This window comes from Macaca nemestrina, chromosome 12, assembly GCF_043159975.1.
Source record: "Macaca nemestrina isolate mMacNem1 chromosome 12, mMacNem.hap1, whole genome shotgun sequence".
NCBI classification, from domain to species: Eukaryota; Metazoa; Chordata; class Mammalia; order Primates; family Cercopithecidae; genus Macaca; species Macaca nemestrina.
Window position 1 is genome coordinate 19367272 of NC_092136.1, and position 25255 is coordinate 19392526.

General features: G+C 51.2%; 1 protein-coding gene across 2 annotated transcripts in view; it reads right to left on the minus strand.

Annotated features, from left to right (window-relative positions):
- LOC105471659 (cAMP responsive element binding protein 3 like 1) overlaps window positions 1–25255 on the minus strand; it is a 45824-nt gene that overhangs the window by 17992 nt on the left and 2577 nt on the right. For both annotated transcript variants that reach the window (XM_011724263.2, XM_071074768.1), the window contains exon 2: window positions 4143–4371. In XM_011724263.2, coding sequence (XP_011722565.2) covers window positions 4143–4371 — 229 coding nt within the window. The remainder of the gene's footprint in view (window positions 1–4142; window positions 4372–25255) is intronic.

The window sequence follows — 25255 nt, forward strand, 5'->3', positions numbered from 1 at the left end:
TCCTGACCTCAGGTGATCCGCCCTCGTTGGTCTCCCAAAGTGCTGGGATTACAGACGTGAACCACACGCCCGGGCACATGAGCTTCTTTACTCCTCCTACCAACTCTCTGAGGGCAGGTACCATTGTTCTCCCCATTTAACAGGTGAGAAAATTAAGACACTCACTCAAGACCGGGTCTGTTAGAGGGAAAAGAGGAATAAGATAAGAACACTGTTCATTGTTACAAGCACCTATAGTGCTTTCTTTTTGTTGTTGTTGTTGTTTTTCTTTTTGAGACAGGGTCTTGCTCTGTCGCCCAGGCTGGAGTGCAGTGGTGCCATCATAGCTCACTGCAGCCTCGACCTCTGGGGTTTAAGATATCCTCCTGCCTCAGGCTGTCAGGCAGCTGGGACTACAGGCATGTGCCACTATGCCTTGCTAATTTTTTAATTTTTGATTTTGTAGAGAAGGTGTTTTGCTATGTCGCCCAGGTTGGTCTCAAACTCCTGAGCTCAAGCAATCCTCCCACCTCGGCCTCCCAAAGTGCTGAGATTGTAGGTGTGACTCAGCATGCCTGGCCCCCCCACATAGTATTCATAGGACTTCTATGTGCACAATGAAAATAGTCACTAATAATTATTATTATTAATTTTTGAGACCGAGTCTCACTCTGTCATCCAGGCTGGAGTACAGTACCATGATTTTGGCTCACTGCAACCTCTGCCTCCTGCGTTCCAGTGATTCTCCTGCCTCAGCCTCCTGAGTAACTGGGATTACAGGCGCACACCTCCGCTCCCAGCTAATTTTTGTATTTTTAGTAGAGACAGGATTTCACCTGTTGGCCAGGTTGGTCTTGAACTCTTGGACTCAAGCAATCCTCCTGCCTCGGCTTCCCAAAGTGCTGGGATTACAGGCATGAGCCACTGCACTTGGCTGCTGCTAATTATTGGTATATATATTATGTGCTGGGCACTTAGCAGGGTACTTTGTATATATATTCTTTTAAGCCTGACCAGAACTCTCAAGGTATATATTATTTTCATTTTATCATTGAGGAAACAGAGGCCCAGAGAGATTAGGTAACTTGCCCAAGATCACCCAGCGGCTGGTGGAGACACAGGGATGCACACCAATGCCCTTTGGGTCCCAACCCAATAGCCCTGGCTGCCCTTCGTGACTGGCAAATGTGGTGATGGCAAGGGTTTGCGGTTGAGAATCAGGGTGTGCTTTTATGTTTCTGTTCTGCATTTTACTGTGGGTGTGACCTAGACAACTGAGCTTTTGTGAAGTCTCAGTTTTCATTTTTGTCTTTTTTTTTGAGACGGAATCTCGCTTTGTCGCCCTGGCTGGAGTGCAGTGGCACAATCTCAGCTCCCTGCAACTTCTGCTTCCCGGGTTCAAGCAGTTCTCCTGCCTCAGCCTCCTGAATAATTGGAATTAGAGGCGCACGCCACCATGCCTGGTGAATTTTTGTATTTTTAGGAGAGATGGGGTTTCACCATGTTATCCAGGATAGTCTCAATCTCCTGACCTCGTGATCCACCCGCCTCAGCCTCCCAAAGTGCTGGGATTACGGGCATAAGCCATTGCACCTGGCTAAGTCTCAGTTTTCTTATCGGTCACATGGGGATTATGATGAACGTGATTACAACCTCACCTGTCAGTCATGAGAAATAAATGTGATAATTAACATGAAGGCAATCTGTAGACTGGATAGTGCTATAGAAATGTTTATTGTTATTTGCATTTGTAGATATAGATACTGAGGATTGCAGAGGTTAAGCGGCATGTCTGTGATCACCCAGCCAAAAGCGACGGAGCCAGGATTTGAAACCAACGGTATTTGAGGAAATGCCCAAAGGGGCCATTTCTAAGTGGGGCACAATGTGGGTCTTGAATGCTGATTACCTGAGTGGAAGAACTCAGGGTGCTCTTTGCCTTAAAGGATGGAGTTAGGGGGAGAAGGGAGCTTTAGAGAATGCTACCTTCAGGAATAAAAGAGGGTACAGGAATCTCTCCCAAATAACGTCTCAGAGGACATCAAGTATGAGGAGGCGGTGAAGTTCTAGAGTCTTGTCTACAGCTTATTATTATTATTGTTGTTATTATTTTGAGACAAAGTCTCGCTCTGTCGCCCAGGCTGGAGTGCAGTGGTGCGATCTCAGCTCACGGCAGGCTCCGCCTCCCGGGTTCATACCATTCTTCTGCCTCAGCCTCCTGAGTAGCTGGGATTACAGGCACCTACCACCTCACCTGGTTAATTTTTTTTTTCTTTTTTTGTATTTTTAGTAGAGACAGGGTTTCACTGTGTTAGTCAGGATGGTATTATTATTATTATTGAGACAAGAGTCTCGCTCTGTCACCCAGGCTGGAGTACAGTGGCTTGATCTCGACTCACTGCAACCTCCGCCTCCTGCGTTCAAGTGATTCTCCTGTCTCATCCTCTGGAGTAGCTGGGATTACAGGTGCCCACCACCACGCCCAGCTAATTTTTGTATTTTTAGTAGAGACGGGGTTTCACCATGTTGACCAGGCTGGCCTGGAACTCCTGACCTCAAATGATCCACCCACCTCAGCCTCTGAAAGTGCTGGGATTACAGGCGTGAGCCACCACACCCAGTCTTTTTTTTTTTTTTTTTTTTTTTTTTGAGACGGAGTCTCGCTCTGTCGCCCAGGCTGGAGTGCAGTGGCGCAATCTGGGCTCACTGCAAGCTCCGCCTCCTGGGTTCACGCCATTCTCCTGCCTCAGCCTCCCGAGTAGCTGGGACTACAGGCGCCCGCCCCTGCGCCCGGCTAATTTTTTCTATTTTTAGTAGAGACGGGGTTTCACCATGGTCTCGATCTCCTGACCTTGTGATCCGCCCACCTCGGCCTCCCAAAGTGCTGGGATTACAGGCATGAGCCACCACGCCCGGCCTTTTTTTTTTTTTTTTTTTTTTTTTGAGATGGAGTCTCACTCTGTTGCCAGGGCTGGAGTGCAATGGCGCAATCTCAGCTCACTGCAATCTCCGCCTCCTGGGTTCAAGTGATTCTCCTGCCTCAGCCTTCCAAGTAGCTGGGATTACAGGCAGTGTGTAATAGAGTCACCATGTGATGGAGGGCATCATGCTGGGGTAAATTTTGTATTTTTGTAGAGACGGGGTTTTACCATGTTCGCCAGGCTGGTCTTGAACTCCTCACCTCAGGTGATCCACCCACCTTGGCCTCCCAGAGTGCTGGGATTACAGGCATGAGCAACTGCACCCAGCCAGTTATTATTATTATTGTTACTATGTTTTGAGAAGGAGTCCCACTCTGTTGCCCAGGCTGGAATGCAGTAGTGCGAACTCGGCTCACTACACCTCCTCCACCCGGGTTCAAGCAGTTCTCATGCCTCAGTCTCTTAAGTAGCTGGGATTACAGGAGCGCACCACCACACCTGGATAATTTTTCTTTTATTTATTTATTTTTTTGAGATGGGGTTTCACTCTTGTCACCCAGGCTAGAGTGCAATGGCACGATCTTGGCTGGCTCATGGCAACCTCCGCCTCCTGGGTTCAAGCAATTCTCCTGCCTTAGCCTCCCAAGTAGCTGGGATTACAGGCACCCGCCCCCGTGCCCAGCTAGTTTTTGTATTTTCTTAGTAGAGATGGGGTTTCACCATGTATTGGCCAGGCTGGTCTTGAACTCCTGACCTCAGGTGATCACCTGCCTCGGCCTCCCAATGTGCTGGGATTACAAGTGTGAGCCACCATGCCCAGCCCCATAGTCATTGTTGAATTACCCCTGTCTCCTCTAAGTCAGCAGTTTGCAAACCTGAGTGTGCATCAGAATCACCTGGAAGGCTGGACCCTACCCACAGGGTTGTGATTCAGCAGGTTTGGTGGAACCCGAGAATCTGCATTTCTAACAGATTCCCAGGTGATGCTGCTGGTCTGGGAACCACACTTTGTGAACCACTAACTTAAGTCAACAAAAATAACCCTTTTGAGAAGTGCTGCTCTGGCTTTGAATTGAGGGAGAACAGAAAGGCAGGGAGCAGCACCTCCTGAGGGGTTTGTGGTGGCTCCTCTTGGAGCCTCTGGGAGTCTCAGGCTGCAGGCATACTCTCTTGTCACCCCAGAGCTTCCTCCCTCCTGGGCCTTCTGGGCCTGTGCTGTCTCCAGGTTCTTCCACCTCTTACCTTGGGTGGTGTCCTCCATCTTGATGGGCACGAGGGGGCTCTGGGGCGCTGAGTCGCCGCTCAGGGAGTAGCTGTGCTCCGCCTGGATGCCTGGCGTAGGGGAGTCCAGTTCCATGTCCAATAGAGGGCTCTTCTCATCCAGCACAGGGTCATCAAAGAAACTGCTGAACAGGTCGTTGGAGAAGTCCTCCATGTTCTCCGTGAAGTGGTCCAGGTGCTCAGGAAAGTGCTAGGGAAGGAGAAGGTGAGGGGAAGAGGGAATTCAGCTTTGCTTGGGGAGGGGGTGCAGGTGCTACTGTGGTGGTGCGGCACCCACCACGGCCACCGTTGTCACTGCGACCTCCCATTACTGTGCCCATTCCCATTAATACCAGCAACATCACCAACCTCCCCACTACCAACATCATAACACCAACTCTCATCATTTCCATCACGACCATTACCACTGTCATCCCATTCTCTCTACCACCAGCTCCACCCTCACCATCGTTATCTGCAAGGGTGAGCTGCGGATGGGGTCAAAAAGTCCCAGGACCCGGCAACAGGACACTGGGCTCTGTGACCTTGGTCAAATGACTTAAACTGCGTGAGTCAGTTTCTCAGTCCTTCTTACTTCCTTCATAGGCTGATGTGAGGACAAAGTAAGAGAATAACCGTGTGTCTACGCCAACAAGTTTCTTTTCCAAAGGCAATATTAGTGAATTTTGTGTGATCTTTTGCTGGAATGTGGGAAGAGAGTGATGCAGGGTGGTGGCATTCTTGAAGCCTCCAGTCCCCTCAGCAGCACAGTCCCCATCTGTCCTCAAGACTTCAGGGTCTCTGTCCTTTCCCAAGCCATCCTTTATACAGAGAGGTTAGGCTCTGGAGCCCTACTACTTAGGTTCGAATGGTGGCCTCCATCCTTCCAGCTATGACTCAGTGCTGTTTAAACTGTGGGTGGTGACTCATTAATGGGTTGTGAAATCAATTTAGTGGGTCACGACCAGAATTTTAAGTAAAAATAAAACAGAAAAAAAAAGGGTAGAAAATATCAGAGTGCACAGCACACAGTGGAGTTAAATACCTGGTAATTTAAAAACAAATCAGTTATGTGTGTGTGCGTGCTCGCACATGTGTGTACTTGGTAATGATGAAACATATATTTCTTAGAAACAAAAAAGTCAGGCCGGGCGCAGTGGCTCACGCCTGTAATCCCAGCACTTTGGGAGGCCGAGTGGGGGTGGATCACCTGAGGTCGGGAGTTCGAGACCAGCCTGACCAACATGGAGAGACCCCATCTCTACTAAAAATACAAAATTAGCTGGGCCTGGTGGCACATGCGTATAATCCCAGCTACTAAGGAGGCTGAGGCAGGAGAATTGCTTGAACCTGGGAGGCGGAGGTTGCGGTGAGCCGAGATTGTGCCATTGCACTCCAGCCTGGGCAGCAAGAGTGAAACTCCGCCTCAAAAAAAAAAAAAAAAAGAAAAAAGAAAAAAAGAAACAAAAAAGTCTGAAAAATTTTGGTCTCCACAATCTTGGGAAGGTCAATTAACCTCTCTGTTTCATTTTATCCTCTGCACAGCTGGTAATATTAATAGTTCCTACCTGCCGAGATTGTCGTGAGGATTAAACAAGTTAATCCACGTACAGCCCTTAGAACAGTCCCTGGCACATAGTAATTACTCAGTAAACATTGCCTCTTATTGTTAATAAAGCACCCCAGTGGCTGACATATAGTAGGTTCTTATAAGTTATTTTTCTCTCTCTAAAGAATTATAAATGTGTAAACAAATGTTTCTTTCTCTTTCTGTCTTGCTTGCGAGGGTCTCACTCTGTCACCCAGGCTGGATTCCTCTGGCATGATTTTGGCTCACTGCAACCTGCATCTCCCAGGTTCAAGCGATTTGCATGCCTCAGCCTCCCAAGCAGCTGCGACTACAGGTGCGCACCACCACGCCACGCCGAGCTAAATTTTTTGTATTTTCAGTATAGATGGGGTTTCACCATGTTGGCTAAGCTGGTCTCAAACTCCTGGCCTCAAGTGATCTGTCCACCTTGGCCTTCTGAAGTGCTGGGATTACAGGCGTAAGCCACTGTGCCTGTCCAATAAATGTTTCTATTGTTTGTTCCTTATTTATTGAATGAATGAATTTGCTGGTGAGTCAGAAGAGATGGGGGATGGGGGGCTGCCTTAGGTCCTGGAGCCCCACCTGCTCAGTGGTTAAAGGCTTGTGCCAGGGGATTCCTTCAAGGTCTGGAGTTGTTGGCCCTTTCTGGCCTGGAATACTGGGAACCTGTCCCAATCTGGAAGGTAATGAGCAGAGAAGTCTTCTGTATGAGCATAAGGTTCAGGGCCACATGAGTCTGTCTGCATGGAGTAGGAGATGATCACGAGCTCTGGAGTCACACAGACGTGCTTTTGACTCCTAACTCCACCACTTGCTGAGTTGCTTAACTTCTCCGTGCCTCAGTTTCCTTATCCGTAAGGGGAAAATAATAGTTCCTACCTCATAGTGTTGCCATGAGGATCTAAAATTTTGTTAGATTAGTACTTACCTCATAGGAGTATGAGGGTAAAATGAGTAAATACTGTACATACAAAACACAGAACAGTGCCTGCTATGGAGTGAGTACTCAATCATCGTTAGTTATTGTCATCATGAAAACTGCAGCCCCTAAACTCTGTCCCTGAGCTGAGCTTGGGACCAATGGTGGGAGTTGCCGGGGGAATGTTTGGCCTTCCCCTCCAAACAAAGCCTGATGAGATAATCCAGGACCAAATGAGCTTAGAAGCCCCATTGGCAGGGGTACTCTCCCACTTCCCAGTTTGCCAGCAATCAATCATCATCCTACATTTCTGTTGTGCTTTTAACCCAAAGTGCTCTCCTATGCATCATTTCATTTAATCTTCACAATTATCCAATGAGACAAGACAAATGCATATTGGCATTTGACAGAGAGAGAAACTGAGGCCCAGGGAGCTAATACAGCTAATACAGCAGGGAGGCGCCCACCATCCCTCACTGCCCCTTCTACAACTGTAGCAGACCCTCCCCGGTCCGGTTATTGCCCTGAGGCAGAGTTTGCACCCTGTTCACCTGCTGGCTTCCAGCACCTGGCTCATGAGGGACAGGGCCTTGTAACCCAGATGGCAATGCCATCAGCATGTCAATTGTCCATCAACACCTGGAGTGAGGCAGTACCAGGAGGTCAGAGCTGAATGAGTTTCTAAGAATCACTGTGATCCCAGACAGAGGCCATTTACAGGGTATAACCACCCCCCAACCACCCAGCCAGCCACAGCCAGGGCTGCGCTAGCCACACCCCCCGCAGAGCCCGGGCCTGCCGGCTGGGGGCGCTTCCGTCAGTTCTCTCCCTTAGGGTCTCTCAAAGGCCTGGTGTTGGGCCCAGCGGGAGGGGGCTGTGAACAGAGGGAGCCGGTGAGTCAGACGCTAAGGTATTTCTCCAGCAGCTGCTTCTCAGGCGATAAGGGTTTGCCAAGCCCCTTCCTGGGGCCTGGGAGAGGAGAGATGCTTCCTCCGATCTGGGCTGGATTCCCTGAAGGCCTTGGCTCAGGCAGATGACCCAGGTTCTTCCCAGAGACCCTTTTAGGGTGCCCGCAGGAAACTGCTTAGAGAGCTCAGCTGGCCCCATTGTGTGAGCAGCCCCCACCCCACCTGCTAGAAACAGCAGCCAAAACCCAGCAGGATGGAGCTTCCAGAGCAGCGGGAGCCAAGTGGAAGGGGAGGGCGGCCAAGGGGCAGGCGGGGTGGGGGTGGAGGACACTCCGACGCCCAGGTCTTCTTTGCGCCGGGCTTCTTCAGGTGCTGGGTGGACAGTGGGCGCGTCCCATCACCCCTAGGCCCACCTCGCCCTCCTGGGAGCACTGCCATCAGGGACTCCCGTAGAGAGCTCTGCGGCCCTAGTTCCGTCTGATGCCTGGCCTCTCATGGCGGCTCAATTAGGGTTGGTTTCTATCATCAAGTTAGAGGCAGAAGGGACCGGAGAAAGCTCCTCCACGGTCCCCGTCCCCCGCTCCCCGCCTCGCTCCATCCCTTCTATTTCTCAGCAGAGAAAACTCCAGTCCAGAGAGGGAAACGCAGCTACCCAGGACGCACAGTGAGTGAGCTGGTGATGTCCGGGGCTGCAAAGTGAGCTGGTGAAGTCCACGGCTGCCCTGGCGCGTGCGGGACCTTCTGGTCCTCTCACTCTTTCCACCGCATCCACTTGGCCCCATCCCTGGAAAGCCCATTCTGGAGACCTCAGACCTCCTCCGGTCCAGCACGCCCCCTAGTCCCCTCTACCCCCAACCACACCCAGCCCTCCCTCCACTTCACACACAAAAGTTCAGGTTTAGATTGTCCGATGGAAATTGGGGAGCAAGAGGAAGGGGTCGGTGGCCGGGTGTCCACGAACGTCAGGGGAGCCATGTGTCAACGCTTTGAGGGCGACAGGGTTCTGCAGGGGGTGAGCGTCCTATAAGGGTGCCTTTCCAGGCAACGGGGGTGGGATGCCGGCGAAGGAAATATTATGATTTGTTTCCCTCCTCGTTAAAGACTTTTTCCTATAGTCGTGCCAATATAAGCTCCTTTTCGGCTGCCACGCGCAGCCGGCGCCGGCTTCCCTCTCTTGGAGGAGAGGTTCCCGAGCTCTCCAGCTCGCAGACCCGCGTACCCCTCCTCTCGGCTGCACCCCCTCTTGGAGCCCGGCCTCAGCCGCCCGCCGTTTACATTTTAGAGAAGGATCCGGGTGCCGCTGTCCTGGAGCGGCCCACAAAGGGTTAACCCGGGAACACCCGGGGCCGCCCCTCGCCGGAATCCGTCCTGCTCATTGGTGGGAGCCGCAGAGCTCCTGGCCAATGGCGGGAGGCTGCGAGCAGCCGCCCGTGGCGGCGTGGAGGGCACCGGAGGAGTGCAGGGCTCGCGCGGAGGAGGGTCCTAGCCGGCGCCGATGGCCCGCGGCTGTGGGAGCGCAGGGTGCACTGGCTCGGGCCTGCATGGGACCCCTTCTGCGTCTGGGGCCGAGGCAGAATGGCCTGGCCGTCTCACGGTGTCCTAAACCCGTCATCAGTAGCATGGCCCCGCCCCCACCCCCGCGGGGAGAAGTGGAGACCGAGGGTCTCCCCGACCTCCTCGAGTCAAAGGGCGGGCCGGGCCTTAAATCCCCTTGCAGCTCCATCTCGAATTGTCCTACCGTGGGGCGCTTTGGTGGTTCTCTGTCTCTGGTGGCGGCAGAGGGGACTCTCCTGGGGCAGTAATCGTACCGGCTCTAGCCTTGTTTTTCCCCCTCCCTAAATTCCTTCCCTAAGGTCAGTGCAGAAACAGGGTAAAGCTCTAGGGGCGCAGCTGCCTGCTGGGGTTGGTGTAGGAGAAGGGTCTCCCTAACCAGAAGCAGCCTCAGCGCGCCCCCTTCCCTCAGGCCCCTGGCTCCTTGGCGCTTGCACCCCCATTCCTGACTTCTGCCCCTCCCCCGGCCCAGGCTGGTTCAGTCTGTGCTTGGGGAAAGGAGGGAGGAGACCGGAGCGGGTCCAGGCTGAGCTGTGGGATAAGGGGTGGGGGGGGAATCCTGAGCCCGGACATTCCTTCCGAGAGAGTGAGAGCTAGGGAGAGATGGGAGGAGAGGCCTCTCACATTTCCCCCTTTCTTTCCCCCCGCAGGCTGGGGCCCACAGAGCTCCCCCCACACACCCCAACACACACTGACCCATACATTCCCGGACGGTTACTTGCCTCGTGGTCACTAGAAAGTTGTCCCTATTTCAAGCTGAAGGGCCTTCAGTCTGAGTCACTGCTGTGCCTGGGGGGCCGGGGGGCAGTGAGAACAGGGAGAGGAGGTGGGCCCTTTGGGTCCCCAGTTGTCAGCAGACCCACCCTGTCCTTAAGCATTGCCATCCAGTATGTGGGGGTCCTAAGAGACCCAGGCCTTGCCCTCCCAGAGCTAAAGCCACCCTGTGAAGGAGAAAATGCACTGAACTGAAACTCTGGAGGCCCTAATTCAAGACCCAGGTCTGCTCTGAGACCTGGGCAGTGGCAGGTGTCTCCTCTCCTGGCCTCGGTTTCCTCATCTGTTACACTCTGTGTCTCTATGGAAGCGCGGTTGGGAGGGGTCTAGAAAAGTGAATTAGTCTTCAGAACGTGGGCCTTTTTCCTCTGCCCTGGCCTTTTGGGGACTGGACGGTGAGAAAACAGTTCTCCTGGTTCCTGGAGCCAGTCCCTCCCAGAGTCTTCCTGGCAGAGTATGGGGGTTAAGGGAGCACGTTATTCCAACCTCCAACCTCACTCTCAGCCCCCAGTCCCCACAGGCCTAAGGAAGGCGGCTGCTGAAGTTTCATATTTTCCCCTACCAAACTGTTCACCACAGAGCACAAGTCCAAATAAGCAGAAATACTTCTGTGTGTGTGTGTGTGCATGCACGCATGTGCACATGCTACACAGATGTGGGCTGAGGGGTTCCTAAGTACACAGGGAAACACCACATCTCTGACACCACATAGTGAAAAGTACACCCATCGACACATTCAGACAGTTCCGTGTGCAGCCTTGTACAGGCGCTATCACACATACAGACACCCTCACAGAGTCACATAGGCTGACACTGTCAGGTGTGAATGCAAACTCAACAAGACACACTCATCAGATGTGATCAGACAGTGATTCACACCCCTACACTCACGCACATGCGAAGTCACCCCAGACACAGGATCACACAGACATGGTCACGCATACTCGCTCTCACACACACACCATCTCACATGACCACAGAACTAAATGTTGGTGTCGCCAAGCCAGCATCTCAGTGCCTGAGATGACTGAGTCATGTGAACACCAGTGAGGGAGATTTGGGAGTCCCAGGCTTGCATGGGGCTGGGACAGTGAGGGCTGGGACTGAAGAAAGCGTCAACATGGGGACTGAGCTTTCTGTTGCCAGTGTGTGCTGGAGAAAGGAAGGAAAGAGGAATTAGCAGGCAGGTGCCAGCCACAGGCTACTTCAAGGCAGAGCAGAGTCCTGGGGAGGGTGTGTATTCTCTGCAGTCCCCTAGCCCTGTTAGTCTGGCCCTTCCATTGCCCCTCCTGACACTGGTAACCTTGCTGTGGTCAGGCCATAGCTTCCTCAGTTTCCCAGCCAGCCCCTGGCATCTTCTCACCAGGCGGCCCATGCGCTGTGGCCCAACCCTGGGGCGGGCACCAGGCACTGTCTGGGCAGGAGGAAGCGATGGCAGCGAGTGCCGCCGCCCAGGGCTGGGATTAGCTCTGTCTGGCACCTCCGAGGGCACAGCAGCCTACGGTCTGGCTGCTGGAGACGCTGGTCTATAGGCAGGGGAACCCTGCAGGACAGCTTAGGACACTGGAAATCGAGTGCCAGGGTTGGTGCCAGGGGCCTCTGGAGAATAAGGGCATCTAGTCATATTCATTTATTCATCATTCATGCATTCATTCAGTATTTACTCAGCACCTACTGGGTGCCCAGCTTTGTGGATACAGAGATGAACAAGATCGAATTCCTGCTCTTAAAAGGCTTTCTGACCAATGGTGTGACTATGAAGGTAAGTCCAAGCCTCGAACTCTGATCCCTCTCCAGAGCATCCTCCACGTTACATCAAGAGAGATCTTCTAGGCCAGTCAAGGGGGCTCACACTTGTAATCCTACCACTTTGGAAGGCCAAGGTGGGAAGATTGCTTGAGGCCAGGAGTTTGAGGCCAGCCTGGGCAATATAGCAAGATCCCATCTCCACACACAAAAAATTAAAAAATATTAGCCAGGTGTGGTGGGTAATCCCAGTCACTCAGGGAGCTGAGGTAGGAGGATTACTTGAGCCCAGAAGTTTGAGGCTGCAGTGAGCTATGATTACACTGCTACAGTCCAGCCAGGGCAACAGAGCAAGACCCTGTCTCTAAAAAAAGGATCTTCTAAAACTTAGAAGTCACTGTGTCATTTCTCTGCTCCATCGATCAGGAACTTGTACTCTATCCCAAGGGTACTCTATCCTAAGGGTAGTAGGGAGCCATCAATGAATATGGCTTCCTTCTACTCTTAGGATAGAGTGCAAGTTCCTTGGTATAGCTTCAAATGATCCAGCCGTATTGCCTCTATGTCTTGCTGTGTCCAATTCTTGTCCAAATCTGCAAAGCCTAGCATTGGTCCCAGCACACAGTGGGTGCTCAGGCGTTTGCTGAGTGACTGACCGACTGGATGAGTGTGTGAATGAAGGAGTGTGTCAGACAGCTTATGGACTCAGGCCCTGTTTTCTGCAGCAGAGAGCCTCCAGGAATGACCATCCCGAATCTTGCTCTGATGCCAGCTTGCTTCTGCTCCAGGCAGAGTTTCCATGTGTTTGGACTCCTTCCCTCGGCTCCTCCCTAGTGGGGCCGCTGTACCCATTCTCCGGGTGGTTCTTCCTTCCCCAAGCCTTTCTATTCTTAAGCCCTAGCCAGACCAGGTACCTGGGAAGCACAGACTCCACTCAGTGCTGGAATCGCTGTCCCCACCAGACCCAGTCAGGCCTAAGGGTATAAACAGAACACAGTGGCCAACCTGTTAGGGCTGCTCTCCCGGCCTCTGGCCAGCTGGAAGGCCCTCCTCGCCTGGAGCCTACCGCCTCGCTCTGGCTGGAATTCCCTTGGCCTCCCCTCTCCTCAGTGTACTCAGCATTCGGCCTCTGACATCCTCAGCGGTCCTGGCCTGTCTGAGTTGTCCTCAGGTTTTATTTTTGGAGGGAGTGGTATTCTCTCTCCTTATTTACTCTCTTCTTTCAGGGAAGGTGTGGGACCCCCGGGCTCAGCTGGGGATTAGGCTAATGACTCCAGTCCCTGGGGTCTGGAGCTCTCTGGGCCTCCATGGGAGGAGACCACCAAAGACTCTTGACCCACCCGATGCTTCAAAGCCAGCTGTCTCTGCCTTCCTTCCCCCACCCAGTAGGTGACTAATGCCTGCCCTTGCCCTTCTTGAAGAGCCCCACAATGGCCAAAAGAAATCATTACAATTTTCGAGCAGAAAGGAATTTTGGCATCAGTAAGTCCACCCGCTCTTATGTGCAGAGGCAAAGCAGTTCAATGGTTATGAGCAAGGGAGTCAGACAGACCTGGTTCTAATCCTGGTTCTCCTACACACTGTGCAGGCTTTGGATAAGTTACTTAACCTCTCTAAGCCTCAGTCCTGAGTATAAAATGGGAACATTCGTACCCACCCCACCAGGTTGCTGTGAGGATTAAATGAGATAACAATTGTAAAGTGCTTTATATAATGCAGGACATATAGGAGGAAGGCTCTCATTAAATGTAGCTGTTATTATTACAGATGAGGAAAACCGAGAGCTGGGGATGGGAGTACACTTGCCCAGGGTCACACAGCCCAAGGTAAGCAGCCATTTCCAGAGTCATTCATTTGTCTCTATCTCCCTTCCAAGGAGGAAAGAAGGACTGACACCAGCCCAAAGGCACACTTTTCCTTGAGTCAGTCGGAAGGGCAAACCACTGGGTCTTCAGTGCCTCCCTCCTACCCCCATGTCCAGGCCCACCTCTGTGGCAGGCATTTCCTCCATTGCCCCAGGGGCCTCCTTCTTGCTCACTGAGGGTCAGGGGTCTGGGGAAGAGACCCCAGTACTCAGCCCCAAATGGCCCCCAGGCCAGTGGGACTCTGAGGGGAGTGGGGAGTGCTGGGTCCTGACATCACAGAGTAGAGAAGCTAGAGCCACAGTCATGCAGGCCAGCTGGGGCCCTTCCAGTGCGTCCAGATGTCTCAGGAATGTGCTGAGCTGGGAACTACCACCTTCCTTCCCTCCCCACCCCCAACCCGTCGTCCCCTTGCTTGCTCTAGCTTTGCCTCCGCCCACCCCCTCGGCTCCTCCTCTTTCATCTCTCCCTGGGAGGCCTCCTGTCCACCGTCCCTCTGGCACGGTGCCACAGTCAGGCTCCCTCTCAGTCCTCTGAAGGGATTGTCAGAGGCAGGAGCCCTTCCCCTCCCGCAGACCCCAGGGACTGAACTTGTGGGGTGGAGGGAGATGGGAGCTAACTGGGAGGAGAGAGTTCTGAGCAGATAGTGCATGCCAGATCCCAAATGTGGAACTGATTTGCAGCCCTGGAGAGAAAGGGGTGAAGGCCTTGGGGCGGCAGAGGGCAGGGCTGGAAGGATGGTGAGTGGGGCTCTGGGCATCTTGTCCCAGCCAATGGGTGGGAGGGTCAAGGAGCTAGTGTGCCAGGCTGGGCTGGGCTCAGGAGGGTTCAGACCCTTCTAGGCTCCTGGGGTTCATAGGGACGTGCTTTGTCTGATGGTGGAGGGTCCTGGAGTATTGGACGGGATGGGGGAACCTTGTTAGGGTCCTGGTGTTGGGCCAGGAGCCAGGACATGGTTCAGGCTGGAGCTCTCAGCCCCGGAGAGGAACAGCCTGTCCCTCTGCAAGGGCGGAGTTGCCTTGGGCCTCCCCAGGCCAGCCTGGCTCTCAGTGCTGGGGATGAAGGAGCCAGAAGGGAACTGGTACTCCTGGCCCAGTGTGAGAGTCACATCAGGGCACAGGGTAGAAGTCAGAGGAGAGAAGAGACCTGGAGTCAGCTGCTGCCCTCAGCTACCCTGGGCTCAGGGAGGGCCCACAATTCTGTTCCCCCTGGGGGAGAGTCCCTGATCACCCAGACAGGGCGACAGCTGAGATTCCCCTGATGGACTGCAGGGCCCCAAGCACTGAGACCATTCAGAAGAGCTGGTGACCATCACCTGGTACAACCCAGAACTATCATTGGCTCCCTCCTGCCTGCTGAAAAACTCCCAGCTCCCCAGCGTGATACTCAGGGACTGTCAGAAACTGATCCCAGCTTACCACTAGAGCTGGAGCCCCCTCATTTTCTCTTCTCTCCAACCTGGTTGGACGGACCACTCCCAGGTCCTTAAACCTGCTGTGGTCCCCATGGCTGTAGGACCTTTGCTTATACCTCTCCTGGTGCCTGCAGTGTTTTGTTCTTTATCTCCTCATTCTAACTCTTCCTATCCTTTAAGGGGCCAACTCAAATGCTGCTTCCTCCAAGAAGCCTTCCCTGATCACCAAGCTCGAAGAGTCATCTCCCTCTCTGTTCTACCATAGCACTTACAGACTGTTCCGTCATTGGCTGATATCATGCCCTGAACTCTAATTACACACAATGGGATCCAGCTATCCTTCTAAACGTTACCCTTCTTTAGGGTAGGATCAAGGAAAGGTTTCTTTTTTTTTGTTTTTTGGAGACGGGGTCTCACTCTGTTGCCCAGGCTGGAGTACAGTGGTACGATCTTGGCTCATTGCAACCTCTGCCTCCTGGGTTCAAGTAATTCTCCTGCCTCAGCCTCCCAAGTAGCTGGGATTACAGGAACGGACCACCATGTCCGGCTAATTTTTGTATTTTTTGGTAGAGATGGGATTTCACTGTGTTGTCCAGGTTGGTCTCGAACCCCTGACCTCAAGTGATCCGCCTGCCTCAGCTTCCCAAAGTGCTGGGATTACAGGCGTGAGCCACTGCGCCCGGCCAGATTTCATCCTTGAACCCTCTGCAGAGTCTCAAATAGGGCCCCATTTATACTCTGCCTAATAGTAATGATCATAATATAACAACAGTGAATATTTATGTACCAGGCACTGCTCTAACTCCCTGCATGTAGTGGCTCATTTAAGTTTCAAAGGATAAAGTGGGTCTTCTTAGTACCCTCACTTTATGGATGAGACACTGAGGCTCAGAGTAGTTAAGTAGCTTGCCCAAGTTCATTCAGTTAGCAAGTGGTCAAGCGGGGATTTGAACCCAAGCTCTGATCGCAGAGCCCGTGTTCTAAAGCACCCACAACAACACTGGTTGCTGAAGGAATGATCCTGCTGCCCCATTGCAGCACCTAGTCCAGGGCCAGATACAAAATATGAGCCCCCACTCCACACACTGTGTTCATCCTGGGGATCTGGTTTTGCTCCTTTCCTGGCCATCCCTCTCCTGCTGCCCAGAAAGAGCCCTGAGAAGGGTCCTGGGGCTTTTTGGCTTTACCCAAAGAGCCTCCCATCTTCAGAGAATTGAGACAGATAGAAAAATAAAATCCCTGTGAGCAGGGCTCTGCAGGGCTGGACAAGGTGGGATATTCCTGCAAGGGCTGTCAAATGCTGTGGGCCTTCCTTTTAGGCAATGACAGCAACAATCAGAATAAAAACAGCAAAGGGGACCATAGTCAATTATAATTAAATTTAAAAATAACTAAGAGGGCCGGGTGCAGTGGCTCACACCTGTAATCCCAGCACTTTGGGAGGCTGAGGCGGGCGGATCACTTGAGGCCAGAAGTTTGAGACCAGCCTGGCCAACATAACAAAACCCCGTCTCTGCTAAAAATACAAAAATTAGCCGAGTGTCATAGCGCATGCCTGTAATCCCAGCTACTTGGGAGACTGAGGCAGAGAATCGCTTGAACCTGGGAGGCAGAGGCTGCCATGAGTGGAGGTCATGCCACTGCACTCCAGCCTGGGCAACAGAGTGAGACTCCATCTCAAAAATAAATGAATAAATAAATAAATAAATAAAATAAAAAAATGAAGAGTATAATTGGATTGTTTGTAACACAAAGGATAAATGCCTGAGGGGATGGATACCCCACTCTCCATTACATGATTTTTTTTTTTTTTTGAGACAGAGTCTCACTCTGTTGCCCAGGCTGGAGTTCAGTGGTGCGATCTCAGCTCACTGCAACCTCCGCCTCCTGGGTTCAAGCAATTCTTCTGCCTCAGCCTCCTGAGTAGCTGGGATTACAGGCATGCACCAATACACCCGGCTAATTTTTGTATTTTTAGTAGAAACGGGATTTCACCACGTTGGTCAGGCTGTTCTCGAACTCCTGACCTTGTGATCCGTCCACCTTGGCCTCCCAAAGTGCTGGTTTTATAGGCATGAGCCACCGTGCCTGGCCCATGATGTGATTATTGTGTATTACATGCCTGTACCAAAATATCTCATGTACCCCCAAGTATCTAACCTACTATGTACCCACAAAAATTAAAAATTATCCAGATGTGGCGACTCATGCCTGTAATCTTAGCACTTTGGGAGCCAAGGAGGGAGGATCGCTTGAGCTCAGGAGTTTGAGACTAGCCTGGGCAACATGGCAAAAAGCCATCTTTACAAAAAATACAAAAAATTAGCCAGGCATGGTGGCATGTGCCTGTAGTCCCAGCTACTTGGGGTGTTGAGGTGGGAGGATCACTTGAGTCTGGGAGGTTGAGGCTGTAGTGAGCTGTGTTTATGCCACTACACTCCAGCCTGGGCAACAGAGTGAGACCCTGTCTCAGAAAAAAAAATTTAAAAACCAAAAGAATAAAAACAGCAGTGGCAACTATTGTTTATAGAGGGTTTATGGTGTACCAGCCCCTCTACAAGAATTTCTGATGGAATTCTCTTAAGAACCCTATGTTTTACCATGAACCCTACTTTTGGATGAGGGAAATAAGCCTGGAGAGGTTAAAGCACCTGCCCAAGCTCACACAGGTGACAAGAGGGAGCCCCCAGGTCTAAGCAGCGCTGCAGATGTCCCACCTCAAGCAAGGATCACCTCCCCAGCACTTGCCCCATCATCTGCCGTCTGACCTGCGGACCTGCTGTCTGCACAGGTTGAGCCTGGGAGTATGCACCTGGTCTTGGGACTTTCCTGTTTAAAATCTCCCCAAAGTGGGGTGGATTCAGAATCTACAGCTCACCTCTGTCCCAAACTCATGCAGCTTTGAGAGACCAAGATATTCAGAACTGAGTCTTTTTTCTTTTCTTCTTTTTTTTTTTTTTGAGACAGAGTCTTGTTCTATTGCCCAGGCTGGAGTGCAGTGGTGCAATCTTGGCTCACTGCAACCTCTGCCTCCTGGGTTCAAGCAGTTCTCCTGCCTCAGCCTCCTGAGTAGCTGGGATTATAGGCTCCCACCACCACGCCTGGCTAATTTTTGTATTTTTATTTTTGTATTTTATTTTTATTTTATTTATTTATTTATTTATTTATTTATTTATTTATTTATTTATTTTTTTGAGACGGAGTCTCGCTCTGTTGCCCAGGCTGGAGTGCAGTGGCCGGATCTCAGCTCACTGCAAGCTCCGCCTCCTGGGTTCATGCCATTCTCCCGCCTCAGCCTCCCGAGTAGCTGGGACCACAGGCGCCCGCCACCTCGCCCGGCTAATTTTTTGTATTTTTTAGTAGAGACGGGCTTTCACCATGTTAGCCAGCATGGTCTCGATCTCCTGACCTCGTGATCCACCCATCTCGGCCTCCCAAAGTGCTGGGATTACAGGCTTGAGCCACCGCGCCCAGCCTTTGTATTTTATTTTTATTCTTTTTTAAATTTTTTATTTTTGAGACTGAGTTTCACTCTTTTTGCCCAGGCTGGAGTGCAATGGTGCGATCTCGGCTCACCACAACCTCCCCCTCCCAGGTTCAAGCAATTCTCCTGCCTCAGCCTCCCTAGTAGCTGGGATTACAGGCATGTGCCACCACGCCCAACTAATTTTGTATTCTTAGTAGAGACAGGGTTTCTCCATGTTGGTCAGGCTAGTCTCAAACTCCCGACCTCAGGTGATCTGCCCGCCTCAGCCTCCCAAAGTGCTGGGATTGCAGGCATGAGCCACCACACCCGGCCAATTTTTGTATTTTTAGTAGAGATGGGGTTTCGCCATGTTGGCCAGGCTGGTCTCAAATTCCTGACCCGCCTCAGCCTCCCAAAGTGCTAGGATTACATGCATCAGTCACCATGCCTGGCCCTGAGTCTGATTCTTAAGCTGGGTAAGTTTTCATGTATTCATTTTATTATACTTTATAACTGATAGATATACATTCTGTATATTCTTCCATTGCACAATATGTCATAATAGAAAAGGCCATGATGATAAAGTGAAAGGGAGAGATGGCATTTATGCTAAGATTCACGATTTGAGTAATCAAATGAATGAATGAATGAATGAATCTACTTTAGAAAAGAGGACCCTCAAAGCTGGAAATGTAGAAGTGTCCTTTCTTTTACTATCTATTCACCCACCTATTCATTCCTCTATTGTCCCCACCCTACTCCATCCTGCCTTCCTTCCATCCATCCAATAAATAAACATTTCCTGAGCACTCAGTCATTATAGCTGTACCTAGAGAATAGCCAAAAATAATTGACTGACACACCCTGCTCTCAGGGAACCCTCAGTTTGGTTCATAAATGAGGAGGGCAAGGCCCAGAAAGGGAAAGTGATTTGCCTAAGGTCACACAGCAAGTGAGGGAAATGAGGTGAAGAGGGGTGAGGGTATTCCAGGTGGAAGGAACCCATGGGCAAAGGCTCAGACCCGTCTGCCTCCAAAGTGAGCTCCCCTCAGTCACTGCCTGAAACCTGCCTCCTGGCTCTCCATGAAGGCCTGAAGAGCCTGCCTCACTCCATCATTACTTTCATTTTTGTTATTCTTTTGGAAGGAGAGGAGGGACCAGTGGCTGCTGCTGTCCAGCTGTTATGTTGGACCACACATCCCAGCCCAGATGTGTCAGCCTCTCTCTGATGGGTGAAGTGGCTTCCGGGCCATGAGCCAAGGGCCAAGGAAGCGGCAGTGAAGGCTCTGTCCCAGAGGAATTGGGGGAGGAGGCACACTGAACCCGGCAGCAGGGAAGCCCATGGTTGCTCCAGCTATCAAACTGACCTTGTAGACAATATGGTGTGTCCAGGAGGTGGGGATCAAGATCTTTGACATTCCAAGGAAATCAATACCTTTGACATATTTCCTCTGAGGGTCAGAGTCCTGGGGCATTCCCTGCCTCTCCCAGCTTCTCCTCAACCAGACAATCCCACTCCCACACATTCCCCAGTCCTGGTCCAGGGTCCTGCCATTCAGTCTGGCTTCCCCAGGGCTGCTCAAGAGGGTTACACAGAGTTCCAGCCAGAGCAATGCTCATGGTCTTGACTTAACTCCACCCAAATCTTCCTCCTCTATCCTGCCCCCAGGAGTGCTGAGACTTCCAGAGGAACAGACTGTTCTACAGCATCTGGAGCTGGTTTCTTGAGGGAGGTTCAAGGGCAAGCCAGGTCCCAGAGAGAGATGCTCCAGGAGGGCCTCGGTACCAGGACTCGCATGAAGCACATGGTATAGGGAGAAGACACAAAACAGGGATGTCCTTCATGCTCCCCTCTCCTGGTGCAGCAGCCAGGCCAGGCCAGGCCAGGGCAGACAGAAACAGAGTCTCCTGAGGAGTCCTGGGAGTTGCAGGGAGCAAAGGTCCAAGTCCCCAGAAGGGCTGGGGAACAGCATCCTGGGGTGAATCTGAGGATAGGGTGTGAAATGGGATGTGGGAGCTTGTCCAGGGCATCTGGCTTTGCCCATAAAGCTCTAGGCATCCAAGGTGCCCTAAGGATGGGAGTGGGTGAGGATGAAGGCAGGGACCCTCTGATATCAAAGATCCTGAATTTTTCTTGCTCTAGAGGGCAAAGCTCAAACCAGAACAACAAGAGAACTTGCTTGTAGCTTCTTCTCGCTCCCCTCTTTGACTCTGTAGGACTCCTGCCCTTGAGTGGAGTTAATATATTCCCCTCTCTTAGTTTTCTTATCTGCACAATGGATAATAACGCCTATATGTGTTCGGTAAAAGGAACATGGCCCCAGTCCCTGTGGAAATGCCTTTTTTTTTTTTTTTTTTTTTTTTTTTCTGAGACAAAGTTTTGCCCTTGTTGCCTAGGCTGGAGTGCAATGGTGCGATCTTGGCTCACTGCAATCTCTGCCTCCTGGGTTCAAGCTATTCTCCTGCCTCAGCCTCCCAAGTAGCTGGGATTACAGGCACCTGCTACCATGCCCGGCTAATTTTTTTTTAATATTTTTAGTAGAGACGGGGTTTCACGATGTTAGTCAGGCTGGTCTCAAACTCCTGAACTCAGGTGATCCACCTGCCTCGACCTCCCAAAGTGTTGGGATTACAGGCGTGAGCCACCATACCTGGCCAGAAATGCCTTCTAATAAGTCCTTTGCCACTAAGGATGAGGGAAATTGGGGCAGCATGTGCAGAGATCACCTTCTGAGAAAGCTTTCATGACCTGTAGCCTGGCTCAGCCTCCTGCCATGCTCTGCTCCATCATGGCATCCACCATGGTATTGATACTGCCTATTTCGCTCTCTTTCTCTCTCATTCGTCTGTGATTGACTGGAGGGTCAAGTGTGTTTTCTTCATCCAGGTTACCCTGGCACCAACATAGATGTTCCTTCAGTGCCCAGTTGCTGAAGGAATGGACATGTGTATTAATGAATGAGCAAATGAATTCCCGGCTGGTCCAGGGAAGCCGGAGGGACCTCACAACCTGTCGGGGGGCAGACAGCACTTCTGTGGGACCCTGCATCCCCACCACCCTAAGGGCTGGCCATTCCAGGATCCTGAAAACCCCAGGACCCCTTCAGGAAACGTAAGTACACCTCTTGAACACTTAGATCTGATTTTTGGGGTCTTGCTCTGTTGCCCAGGCTGGAGTGCAGTGGCGTGATAATAGCTCACTGCAGCCTTGAACTCCTGGGCTCAAGTGATCCTCCCACGTCAGTCTCCTAAGCAGCCAGGCCTTCAGGTATGTGCCACCATGCCTGGATAATTATTTATTTTTTATTTTTTGTAGAGATGGAGTCTTTCTGTGTTTCCAGGCTGGTCTCAAACTCTTGGCCTCAAGTGATCCCCCTGCCTCCACCTCCCAAAGTGCTAGAATTACAGGTGTGAGCCACCACATCCAGCCTGGGATTTTTTTAAAACAATGTTTCCCTTCCCTTACAAGGATTGCCCCAGCCTAAAGTAATTTTCTCTACAAATATAGTAAGTCCTTGAAATAGAGCAAAGTTCGCTACAATGTGACCCAAACTTGACTTCTGTTCTATGCTCAGGCCCCTTCTCAAGTAAAAGTGAGCAAAACTCCATTCTTTGTGGGGTTGGTAAAAAAAAAAAGTGATGCCTCATTCTTCTGTGGGACTCTCTCTCTTTGGTGCGCTTTGTGCAGTAAGGTGTCACAATTTTTACTTTCCTGCTTTTTGTGATAGTACAGACCATCTGAAAAATACTGTTTTTCGTTAATTCTACAAAAATATAACTCCACATTTTATGTAATTGGAAAATTTATTTTTAAATTTGTATTATTATTATTACTTTTAGAGACAGGGTCTGGCTCTGTTGCCCAGGCTGGAGTGCAGTGATGCCATCATGGCTCACTGCAGTCCCAACCTCCCTAGCCCATGTGATCCTCCCTCCTCAGCCTCCCGAGCAGCTGGGACCATAGGCATATGCCACCATGCCTGGCTAATTTTTAAAAATTTTGTGTAGAGATGAGGTCTCCCTATGTTGCCCAGACTGGTCTTGAACTTCTGGGCTCAAGCAATCCTCCTGCCTTGGCCTCCCAAAGCATTGAGATTACAGGCATGAGCCACTGCAAATGAACATAACTGGACATTTTTGACTGGGCATATTTATTGCATTATTGTAGAGTTTTACTATATTGAGCATCTATTTTGTCCCATGTGACTGTGCTAGGTTTATGTCAATGCACAAAACTGATATGGACTCTCCTCTTATGGAACTTACTTCCTCATGGAGGAAATACACAGTAAGCCATTAAAATAATTGCAAACTGGGTTAAGGGCTAGAAGAAATCAAAAGACTAAAACAGAAAAGAATAGGGGGGGTCCCACTTTAGGTGTTCAGGGAGCCTTCCTGAAGGAGGTGACATTTGAGCTGGGATCAGAAGGCTGAGATGGAGAGACTGGGAGAAAAGCAGTCCAGATGGCAGGAACAGCATGTGCAAGGGCCCTGAGGCAGGGCTGGAAAAGGCTTATTCTTAAATTGGGTGAGTATGGATCCAGGAGTCCTAGAGCAATCTGAAGAAGAAACTGGGGAAGACGGAAGCACTAGAGCCGGTGCTCAAGGGTGAGACCTGAGCCACAAGTTCAAATCCCCTGTGGGTAGCCAATTGTAGACTATTCTAGACTAGGGGCTTCAGAGGCCTGTGCTACAGTATGGGGATGGCTCAAGGCAATGAGAATACATTGAAAACCATAGAGAGCCCTTCCTGGACCCCAGAGACAGTGCGGGCTCTGAAGGACCTAGATGGCTGCAAATAGATGGGCTTAAGGACACTTTTTCCTCTTCTCTAAGAATGTGGGGTCTGGCTTGGGCCCCTTTTTCTCCATCCATCCATCCATCCATCCATTTATTCATTCAGCAACAGTTGGTTGCTAGGCACTGGGATATAGCAGTGAACAAGACAGACCAAGCCCCTGACTCAAGGAACTGTTCCCTCAACACTGGGGGAAGCAAAACCCAAAGCAAACCTCTGCTCAAGACGAACTTCATGTTTTGATGGAGGAGTAGGTATCAGAGGTCTCCTTTTTGAATAGGCAACCTGAGATTTGGGCTCCTGCAGTAGGTTTTTCATTAGCTCTTTTCTAGCAGATTCCACTCTTGAGACCAGAGTGCCTTAGCACTTCTGTCTTCTTTCCTGTTGGTGAGAACTTAAACGGAAACACACATACATCTCCCCTTTTAAGGACTGTTAAAGGGCCACCCACAGACATAGGAACACCCAAACACACATACTTCTCTAATCTCCCTAAATCTCCCAAAGGCTGGGGGTGAGGATGCCTCTCTGCTTCCCAGTTAGCTCAGGAGAAGCCAGGCCAGGGGTCTGGGGAGTAGCGATCAGCCTTAGCGCCCACCGCCTCCCTCCATGCTGGGCTGGTCCCCGGGTCCCCGTCAGTCACTCCCACACCTGGCCTCTCCAGCTGCAGGGAGTGAACGGGTGTGCTGGGCAAACATCCTTGCAGCTTCCTGCTGCTCCCTTCTGAGAAAACAGACCTCTTCTTCCTCCTCCTTCTCCTCCCCACACCCTCCCAGCTGGGGCTTCTCTGGGATCCCAAGCCAGTTCCCTCTAGAGAAGCCAGACATCCCTTCCTCTTAGCCAGAGGAAGGAGGGGACAGCACACAGACCTAGTGTTTCCATCTGGAGAAACGACCTGCTCTCCCTTTGGTCCTTTATCCCAGTTCTTGGAGCCCAGACCCTCTCTCTCGTATGGGCCAAGGGGCTGAAGGACCACAGAGTACAGTGGCTCGAGGGTGGCCACATCAGAAACCGTGGGAGAATGGGACAGGCAGGGAGGAGATGCCCCCACATGGGACAGGAAGGGCAGCCCCCTTCTGAGGATCTCTGAGAATCGCATAAACAGAATTGCAGCAACATGAAGGTATCCTCACAGAAAGAAAAAGCAGCCAGCCCACCTCCAAACACACTTGTCTTGACTTTGTGTACTCCCTCTCCTGTCTGTCCAAGTGCATGCGTATTTCTTGCATAGTTGTTTTCAGGGTGAGCATACATTTTGCATTTTGCACAGAGCAACAGAGCACACACAATTTCCGCATGATTTATGGCCTGTATCTGGATTTTTAAGGAGGATAGTGAATATTCTGCTCTCTATTTTCCAGGCGGAGAGGCACACAGACACCATCCCTACCCATCCTGAACCCTGGAAATATTTTCCTATCCTCATCCAGAATGAAGGAGTTGGGGGAAGGGTTGGTATGGGATCTCAGCTGGAAGGGACCTCGGATATGGAGATGGAGGCCCCAGAAAAGGAAAATGACTTGCTGTGTTCACAGAGCAACTCCTAGCTGAGCAATTCTCACTATCACCCCCATCCAGTCTCTATGGATCAAACCAACGATGAACGTTTCATGCCAGGCGTTGTGCTACATTAACCTTCACTTTAATTTTCTCTCGAAATGCCTTCAGTAATGCTATGGTTCTAATATTTCCATTTTTCAGATGAGGAAACCAACCCCCAGAAGAAGTGACTTTTGGCCGGGCGCGGTGGCTCAAGCCTGTAATCCTGGCACTTTGGGAGTCCGAGGTGGGTGGATCATGAGGTCAGGAGATCGAGACCATCCTGGCTAACACGGTGAAACCCTGTCTCTAATAAAAATGCAAAAAAAATTAGCCGAGCGTGGTGGCAGGCGCCTGTAGTCCCAGCTACTTGAGAGGCTGAGGCAGGAGAATGGCGTGAACCCGGGAGGCAGAGTTTGCAGTGAGCCAAGATCTCGCCACTGCACTCCAGCCTGGGCGACAGAGCAAGACTCCATCTCAATAAATAAATAAATAAATAAATAAAGTCACTTTTCTGAATTCTCCCG